This window comes from Gekko japonicus, unplaced genomic scaffold (genome assembly GCF_001447785.1).
Source record: "Gekko japonicus isolate JY-2015 unplaced genomic scaffold, Gekko_japonicus_V1.1 scaffold647, whole genome shotgun sequence".
In the NCBI taxonomy this organism is placed as follows: Eukaryota; Metazoa; Chordata; class Lepidosauria; order Squamata; family Gekkonidae; genus Gekko; species Gekko japonicus.
The window spans coordinates 253,248-263,330 of NW_015167072.1; the positions used below are offsets into that span (position 1 = coordinate 253,248).

General features: G+C 44.0%; 1 protein-coding gene across 1 annotated transcript in view; it reads right to left on the reverse strand.

The window, feature by feature from the left end:
* FOXP4 (forkhead box P4) overlaps positions 1–9,773 on the reverse strand; it is a 128,690-nt gene extending 118,917 nt beyond the window's left edge. The window contains exon 1 of the mRNA XM_015412699.1: positions 9,588–9,773. Coding sequence (XP_015268185.1) covers positions 9,588–9,773 — 186 coding nt within the window. The remainder of the gene's footprint in view (positions 1–9,587) is intronic.
* Positions 9,774–10,083: the final 310 nt, after the last annotated feature.

Below are 10,083 nucleotides of genomic sequence, written 5' to 3' on the forward strand. Positions count from 1 at the left end.
GGAGGGGAAGTGTTCCCATAGGTTTAAAAAAAATTGTTAGCTATGCATGGGACTGTAGGAGTTGGCCATACTGATTTCTAGCAGCGCACATTTAAAGTGAGCATTAAATGGAGATAGGCTGTTCAACACTGGCTTTGTAACTAGCCTGAACTATACCGTCCTCCTACCAACAGTTTTGAAGACTTTTGTGTCAAGGCTGTAGATACCAAATTATGTTGACTATCAAGCAAATGAAAGAAAAGCAGGAAGGTCTCTGATGGGTTAATCTCTTCTCCAGATGTTCTCAGCAGTGGCTCCTAGGGAAGTCAAGAGCAGTCAATGGGTTGTACGACTGTCTTCGGTGCAAACCCCGTTATCCTGATTTTCAGAGGATTCTTCCTTTCACTCCCCAATTCTGTTGTACTGAGTCGAGCAGAAGATGATTTCACATCACATCGCCTTGATCTCTGCAGCTTCTGCTATGCCACTTCTTTCTAAAGATTAAAGACGATCTGCACTTGGGAAAGTGGGGTTCTGCAGAGGAGGACATAGCCCCCAAGTTAAAAACTCATTAATGTGCAAAGCCTGAAGTCTTTTGAATCTCGTTACAGGATGTTAGCACACTGGAGGTCTCTTGATGTTCCCACAGCAACCGCTGTGGGAGTTCCCAGACGCTAGGCAACCCTCCCATGACCCTAGCTGACCTTTCCCCTCCTGTGACCCTTGCCACAATGTAAGTGCATGCTATTGAATCCCAGGACGTTTTTTAGCTGGGCCCCACCACTGAAACGTAAGGATTTTCCTTTAACACCATCAGATTTGTGAGAGAAAGCTGGGAAATGATTCCTCCATTCTTTTCATTCTCTTCACAGAAAGAGTATGCGGAAGCCTTGCTGGAAGTTGTTTCTAATACTCTACTTTTTGGAGAGAGGTGGGAGTTGTTCTCCCCACTTCCCCAGGGCACGTTCAGAGCAACAGGATCACAATACAGAAACTTCATGTTTACTGTAGCTAAAGCAGCCTTCAGACTACAGATATATACAGACTCTTCTGGGCCAAGACACCAAGCAGGAATATAAATAGACACTCCGAGATTATTTTCTAAACACATTTCAGGATGAACATGGCACTCCAGAACATGTTGTCAGAGCCACATTTCCAGACCTAAGCTGCCTAGAATCAAGGGCTCTTAACCCCTAGACCTCCAAAACTATAGAAGTCACAAACCATGAAAGCTATTCTACCGAGTCACACATGAGTGGTCAAGGTTCACAAAATGGATCCTGAGTTCCAGAATTAGTTTTGCCTTATCCACCATAATCTGTATCACAGCCAGAGAACACATGCCTGCACTCGTTTGCCCAGGCAAAGGACACAGATCTATTGACATAACTTTGACAACATGAGAAATATTTTCTAGAGTGGCAACCTATTCCAAGAGTAATCCATGATAAAGATTTTTACCCACAATTAGAAAGAATTAATGGCAACAGCCAGCATATTAATAAGTCTAACTCCTGGATAAATTAAGTCTGACAATTTTCAGGAATAAAATTGGCCACCAGGGAGCTGGGCACTCTTAATCCAGTCAATTCAGTCTGCATTGAGATCTGGGAGCAGACTACTTCAGCTTCCCCTTCTATAAGCCATTCTCTAAGGACCAGTTTAGGTATACTCACCTGTGCAAGCCACTGACTAGCTCTTATTTAAGGAAGAGCTTTATGTAACACTCTCCTTTTTGCACACATACAACTGCGTATTATGTAGCTACATACAATGTACCACCATGGTTACAGGTTCAGGCCCTTGATCACATTCCCTGCATGCAGTTGTGCAGTAATTACTATTGCTTCCACATGTAGCACAAGCACAGATATGAGGTGTTTAAAAGTGCAACAGGGGGGGGGATTACAAAATTGTCCTTATTTTATTTACACACACACGCAATCACTGTGAAATGTGCCTATGTCAAACTATTGTTTCAGAATGCTAGTAGAACTAGAAGTGAATAGTGTAACACTGTTTATTATTTGTATCAACATTTGCTAGAAACCGAACCACAGCCACTACTCCCTTGCCACAAGCTCACCACCCAATCATAGACCAGGTACGTTAGGTAAGAAAGGGGAGGATAGTTTTAAAAAATGAAAAATCTAACATGGTTGTTTTCTTTTCTTGATAGCAACTTTTTTTTTTGAGTCTGAATTATATCAAACTGACAATGACAAGATGGACATTTGCTGCTGAGAGGGAAGTTCCTTGGGGAAAGAGATGGGGATCCAGAGCAGCTGCAATACAATTTCAGATTTTGGAGATCATGGAAAACATGATTGAGCAAATGGTATTTTCATTCTTTCAATGCCATTTCCCTCTGCGTAGCACAGTAAGGTTCTGGGAGGACTGGCATGATCTACAGAAAAGCAGTAGTTGGGAACTTGTGTGTGTGCTCATTCGTGTTTCAGTCTTGAGCTCCCAGATTCTTCCTTAAACACATAACAAGGGAACTGGTCAGTCAAAGGTCTTACCTGGTAGTTTGTTATCTAATTATTTTGCTGGAACCTCTCCTTTACCTTTGGTAAGTGGAGATCCTTTCACAACCTGTAAAGGAAGCGGACCCCAAAACAGCTGAGCTTCAAGCCACCTTAAGCTCCATAGAAATGCGGCTAATAAATATTTTAAATAAAGTCAGCTGCATGGAACTCTCCACTGGTCCATTGTAAATTTCTTCCTTCAAGCCATCCCGAATTCAAGTTCAGCAGTTCCCCTCTTCCATTTCCAGCACCCCCTCCCTTCTTCTAGCTTCAGGTCCAAATGCTGCCTGCAGGTCACACAGACTCCTTGTTCCTTTCATCTCTATTTAAACAAGCTCTTCAGCTCTGCCCGTTGCATGGAAACAGACACTCCGTCTTGTTCAAAAGTGACGTGCGCTCTCTTGCCAGTGCTGTTTGTTTCAGTCTAAACTCCTGTCAGATGCCTGACTTCTGACTCTCTATGTTTATCTCTCTCTCCTTCTGTCACCTCATTACTCCACAGCCCAGCTCACGTTTCCAGGCCTTGTTTACCATAAGCTCAGGAGCTGGGCACACTGTCTACCCATGAAAAAAGTGGAGAGAACATGTTATACCTGAACAACAGCTGGAAAGACCACAACAAAACCTTGCACTGTGATCTTAAAAAATGCATCCCAAAAGTTGTGCCTTGAGTAAGACTTGAAGAGTGCCTTGAATAGACTTCTCCTTCAGCAAGGCAATATACTAGCCATGGTAATTAAAGGAAACCTCCATGTTTTGAGGCAGAAAAGCTTGGAATACCAGTGCTAACAGGCAGCATCAGGGGAAGGCCTTGACCTCTATGCCCAGTTGCTTTGATCTCTAGGACAACTTGTTGGCTGCTGTGTGAGACAGTATGCTGGACTACATAGACAACTGCTCTGATCCAGTAGGGCTCTTCTTACATCCCTATACTCACTAAGGCATAATGTTTGTCAAATATGATCATATCTAGAATATTCTACAGTCCAGAAAACAGTAAATGTATCTACCATATCAGAAGCTGTGGTTTTTCACAACGTAGCATCCTGCAATATATAATCATCTACTTTTGGTAAACTCTGGTAACTCCATTGGGAGGAGCTGGATATGAATTTAAGATACTGATTGTCACGCTTACAAATGACTTTTGACACAAGCACGTGGCCAAAGTTGCCTAACAAAAGATTGCCTTGAATCCTGAAACCAAAGTTCAGCATTTATCTTTCTCTATTTGGTGTCATTAGTTATTCCCTTTCTAGGGAAACCATTTATAGTCAGTCTTCTCTACAGTTCCGCCGCAACCCAGCCCTTAATTCTTCTTGTGGCAGGAGGTGTCTCTGACTGAGCACATAATATGTAAATGAATACTTCCCTTTTAGTCTTTCCTTTACAGCCCACTTGTTATCTTTCTAACTGTCCCTCTGTTGGTGCTGCCTTCAAAAATAACAGGCAGCAAAAGAAGGTGCATTTGGGGTCTGAAGCATAAGGATGAGACAGGAATTGTCAGACAGGAACAGACCAATGGTTCAGTATCCTCTTTAAGCAGGGACAGACATGAGAGTCTACTGAAGAAGGTGTAAATCCTTCATGAAGTACCTAATTGTGCAAAACTCTATATATGGGGACATTTATTACTGACCCCAGCTGCTGTTCACCTTGTCCTCTGAAGCATGAAGATTGATGGCACCAGTGGTTATCATCTGAGCTACTGTCACTGCAGATGCCATCTGCGTTCAGAAGTTTCCTTTGCCTTTAAGCACTGTCTTGCATCAGTGAGTTCCACAGGTTAATTATATGCATTATGTGGTGCAGGCACTCAAGTGAGGGCAGCAAACATTATTTGGGATAATAATCATAGCCAAATCACCTTCCTTTATAGATAAATTACATGACTGGAGGAACAGTTATGGAAGATACATTTCTAGCTTGCTCCTAGCTTTTTAGTTTCTAAGAAAAGGACACAAGAACCTTTACTTCCCTTTCTGCAGCTACATACCGGTCTACAAAGACGTGCTGCTGGGGGAGGACAGAGTGTTGCTTTCAATTGCCATAGTCCCGTACTGATGTTTTGGGCAATCCTGTAGGGCAGAGGAACTCTGTCTGTGGCTTGCAAAGATTCACTTTCACAATTAACATCAACCAGAAGAGGCACATTTGCTTCCATCCCCGGCATGAGGCCTGCACCTCAGGGAAGGTTGCAGCTTACCTGTTCCATTGAGTGAGCACCACTGCTCTAGGGGGTACTTGAAATAGTTTACATTGATCTGTCTTAGGTGCATGTGATCTGTCTTAGGTGCATATGTGTGCACTTACACAACAGTATATGAGTGTTGCAATTGAGAGCAACCTCTCATATACATCCCTTCTACTAGAGATAAGACAGTACCTCTGTGAAGTTAATGGACAATTAGCATAGAAAGAAAGACAGCAACCATATTTTCAAAATACATAGAGATATGTGGTGGAGACATTAGCAGATTTCACACTTAGTTTGTGAGGGTGGCCTCAGCCTAGCAATTAGGACAAAAGACTCAAGTTGGTACTTTTGTTTTCCATTTGGGACAGTTGGTCTCAAATAATGTTTGCCCTCATTTAAGGGATTCTGGATCGATCCCTACAGAGTCACACATATGAATAACATTTGAGTGTTTTTTCACAAGGATCCATGAATAGGATACTTGACTCCTGCAAGCCCCTATTTAAGAGCATTGCAGACATATCCACACCGGTGACCAATCCAGATATAAACATTTTTCACACGTTCAAGAAAATGGCTTCACAGATCAAGACAAAAAACTGACACCTTGTGCTGGTCAATGTAATAAAAATGAGAGTATAGCATTTACCTATTCTTAGTAGCCTATGGAGAGTCTCCAGTAGAATCACACAGACTATCACATCAGGCCAACCCATGCTGTAAACACCTTGAAAGTGCTGCATCCTCCACACAAAGCCACTTCCATGTGGAAGTATTTCTCTCTCCATATGAGATGGTGAGAAAAAAGTAATGTGAGAATTAGTCCTAAACAATCCCATGTATGAGAAAAATCAAGGACCTAGCCAACTATTATTATTAAGTCTTGTGCAGTTGCTCAACATGACACCACATGATCCAACCTCCAATATGTGTACCTGGCTACAAGTGAACACAAGAGCTGACCAGCCCTTCACCCACATTGTTGTTAAAGGAACTGCAGTGGCCAGCCCCAAGACACCATGAAGACAGCCTCACTACAGCCACACACAGGCACCTCTGAAGAAGGAAGAAGAAGAAGAGAAGAGATTGGATTTATACCCCGTCCTTCACTACCCAAAGGTGTCTCAGAGCAGCTTACAAACTCCTTTCCCTTCCCCTCCCCACAACAGACCCCCTGTGAGGTGGGTGGGGCTGAGAGAGCTCTGACACAAAACTGCTCTTTTTCAAGGACAGCGGTGCCAGAGCTTGTGACTGACCCAAGGTCACATCAGCAGGTGCAAGTGGAGGAGTGGGGAATCAAACCCGTTTCTCCCAGATTAGAGTCTGTGCACTTAACCACTACACCAAACTGGCTCTCGAACCGTGAAGGAAGAACTGTGTCCTCTTTCATTCAACAGGGGTGACTCCAAGAAGCATGACATGCATGATCACCCTTCAGATCAGGGGAACAGTGGCTTAACTGCATGAGAAACGGCTGTTATTCAGGTAATGGATTTACAGTGCTCGCTACTAAAGTATCTGACACAGCAATTTTTTACAGCTTTCACACTGGAATTTATGGCTTAGGGAGGCGATGTCTCTATGAGGTTGGGCTCATTTCCTTATTTAGTACCTTAGGAGGAAAATTTATGTTTTCTCTAAAATTTTGTTTTGAAAGGTAACTTGTAATTGCATGCACAGCTACACATATGATCTAAGCACATACACGCACCATACAGAAATCATATGCAAATTATGTCATGAGAAATACACATGCACAAAAGAAATCCCTACAGTGCATACACTTCAACTTTCTCTTATGTACATACACACACAATGTGTAATAAGATGCATCTGTTCACAAAAAAACAGCATTAAAAAGGCACACAGGATAAAGCCCAAACAGAGAGATGTATTATGTCAAAACATATGGTATATGTGAGTGTGTTTATGTCTCATGCACTGTACATAAAAGTTCATTTATATTTATTTATAAATTGGATTTATGAATCACCCAATCCCTGGAGAGTCTCTACTAGAACTCTGCCCCGTATCTTTGGGAATATCAAAAGGGAGTAGTAATTCAGAGCATCTGAATCCTGATTTGGAGGCAGGACTTATTAATAAATGTACAGAATGTCACCCTAACATAGCATTTATGTGCATCAAAATCAAAAGACAGCATTGTGCTACATGTACACAAAACAATTTAAAACTTAGTGTAGGCAGGCAGAACAACAGCAGCACAGATACAGAGGCATAGTAATTGCTACAGTTAAGTCTTCAAAGCAGGCAATACTTTAAGTTATGCAAAGCATAGTAAACAATTTAACTTTGCATTATTTGGGCCTTAGGGATGACCCAAAAGCCTGCTCATAGTATACTGCCTAAAAGACTGGGTTTTAGCCTGACCCAACTTCAAGCCAACTGGGAATATGCAGACTGTATAAAATGATTATAAAAAGCAGAATGGTCCACTCTTAGAAGATCAAATCTCAATGGAGTTTGCCAAGGGGAATTTGTGGGAATTGTTTTAGTTACAAGTGGGTGTATGTCAGACATGAGCTATTTGCCTACACCAGGAATGTCAAAACACTGCCACTCACTCTTCGTCTGCTGATGCTTGGGAGTATGCTAGGTTGCCTTTACAGGGGTGCCACTTTACAAGTGAAAGTAGGGAGAGTTTAAATGAAGCTTGCATTTCTTCAGTGGAAAGGTGATGGGCCAGTTACTTCACATATCCTGCTGCAACATGGAGGGAATACAGAAAAAAATGCAGGGTGGAGTCTTTAAACTAGTATTGGGCATAAACAAGAGCAAAAGCTCACTTCGAAGTACGCTAGAGTCTTCCCAGGGGGTCTTAAGGACACTGTGGTTATACCGCTTTTAAAGAAACCATCACTGGATCCATATGATCCAGCCAATTACCACCCAGTATTGAACTTACTGTTCCTGGGTAAGGTGATTGAGAGAGTAATAGCTGAGCAGCTCCAGAGTTTCCTGGATGACAGATCAGCACTTGACCCATTTCAGTCTGGCTTCTACCCAGGACACAGGACAGAGACGGTGTTGGTCGCCCTAACAGATGATCTCCTTAGGCAGCTGAGTCGGGGCAGGTCAGCGCTGCTGCTGTTACTCGGTCTTACAGCAGTGGTCGACACAGTCAATTATGAACTTTTGACCCACCGCCTCACCAACGTGGGGATTCGTGGGGTAGCCTTGCAATGGCTTTCCTCATTTCTCCATGGTCAGGGACAGAGGGTTGCGCTGGGGAGAGATGTCCTCTAGGTTCCCACTGTTATCTGGAGTTCCTCAGGGGGCAGTCCTCTCCATGATGTTGTTTAACATCTATATGTGTCCCCTTGCTCAGCTGACTTGGAGTTTCAGGCTTCTGTGCCATCAATATGTGGATGACACCCAGCCGTATCCGCTCTTGGACGGCCACCTGGACACCACCCCACAACATCTGGTGAAGGATCTGGAAGCTGTGGCGGGATGGTTGAGGAAGAGTGGGCTGAGACTGAACCCGGGAAAGACAGGTTCTGTGACTGGTGGGAGGGCTTCGGGATTGGAGTTTCAGCTTCCGGTCCTTGACAGGGTGCCATTAACACCAGTGCACTCTGTCAGAAGCTTGTTTGTGACCTTAGATGCTTCCCTATCTATGAAGAAACAGGTCACTAATACTGCCAGACTGGCATTTTACCATCTATGCCAGGCATGGCTGCTGGCCCCTTTCCTGTCGCGCCCTGACCTGGCCACAGTAATCCATGCAACGGTCACCTCCAGAGTGGATTACTGTAACTTGCTTTACACTGGCCTGCCCTTCAAACTGACCCGGAAGCTCCAATTGGTCCAGAATGTGGCAGCACAAGTCCTGGCGGGAATACCATGGACAGCACATATACAACTTGCGCTGCACCAACTACACCTCCTACCAGTGGAATGCCAAATCAGGTTCAAGGTGTTAGTGCTGACTTTTAAGGCCTTGAGCAGTCAGGGCCCCACATACCTTCAGGACCACCTCCTCCAATATGTCCCCTGAAAAATGCTGAGATCAGTTGATAACAACTTGCTGCTGATCCCTGGCCCTACGGAGGTCTGGCTGTCCTCAACTAGGGCCAGGGCCTTCTCAGTCCTGGCCCCGACCTAGTGGAACTCTCTGCCGAACATCAGGGCCCTGCAGGACCTTGTACAATTACGCAGGGCCTGTAAGGCAAAGACGTTTCACCAGGCTTTCAGATGAGGGCAGCAATGGTTAAGACTGGCACCCTTGTCTCTCTCCTTATGGTCCCCACGTCCCCTTTCCTTCCTGCTGTGCAGACAGCACTGCAGCCAGCAAAACCAGATGATATTGCAATCTGGATTGTTATTAGTGCTTTGTGGTAATTTTATTTTATGTTGACTGTATTTTATCTGTTTTTAAAGCTACTCACCCAGAGCCCGCTTGTGGGGTTGGGCGATCCATAAATCTAATAATAAATAAAATAAATATTGAATTAAGGGCCAGACAACAAATCTACATAATTGAAAACGTCACCTCTAGCAGCACAGAACTTTCATGAGAAAGTATTAAAACATGATAAAAGAATAGATTCCGGTGGGTAGTCATATTGGTCTGAAGCAACAGAACAAAGTTTGAGCCACTGGACTCAAACGTTGTTATGATAAAATAAAGTCTTTGAAAGCAAGGCACCAAATGTGGCTGAAGAACCAACAGAAGCAAAACTGTCCCCCTCACAAACACATGCTTCTCTATAACCCCATCAGAAAATGGTGTGAAACTTAGCCAAAGTGAAAAAACGGAGACCTATTTTAAAGCAACCTGTTTCTAAAGCAGGCCTAAGAGAAGCATTCAAACGCTGGGTGAGCAAGAGAGCAAAGAACAAGGAATCCCCCACTACCTGCTGCTGCTGAAAATGCAGGAGTTCCACTGGGCTCATCTCTCCATTGGTTTCTCCACTGGCTCCACCCTCTCTTCCACAGCCACCGCCACCACCTCCTCCATCAGTTGGGTTGTTTAGACTGCTGACCCCGTTCTGACTGGAAGGAGTAGAACGTATTGACTCAGAGGCAGATTCAACCATCATGACTTGCTAGCAGCACCTGTGAAAGAAAAGTAACATCTCTGAGCAAAGATCTGAGCTGATAATATTATCTAAGCTACACCAAGGGTGCATTCAGACAGGCCATTACGGCCAGCCTCAGAAACAGATTTTATCTGCGCGATCACACGGTCAACATTTGCCTCCCGTTTCCAGCCGTTGCTTTCCAGCTCAAAACTGCTTTAACCCAGAGTATTTTCATATCAGGTCCCCAGTGGTGTTTTCCTGATTCTCCAGTTCCAGCCACATTTCCCCCCTGTGTGATCGCTCCTCCGGTGTCGAGCGACTTCTGATT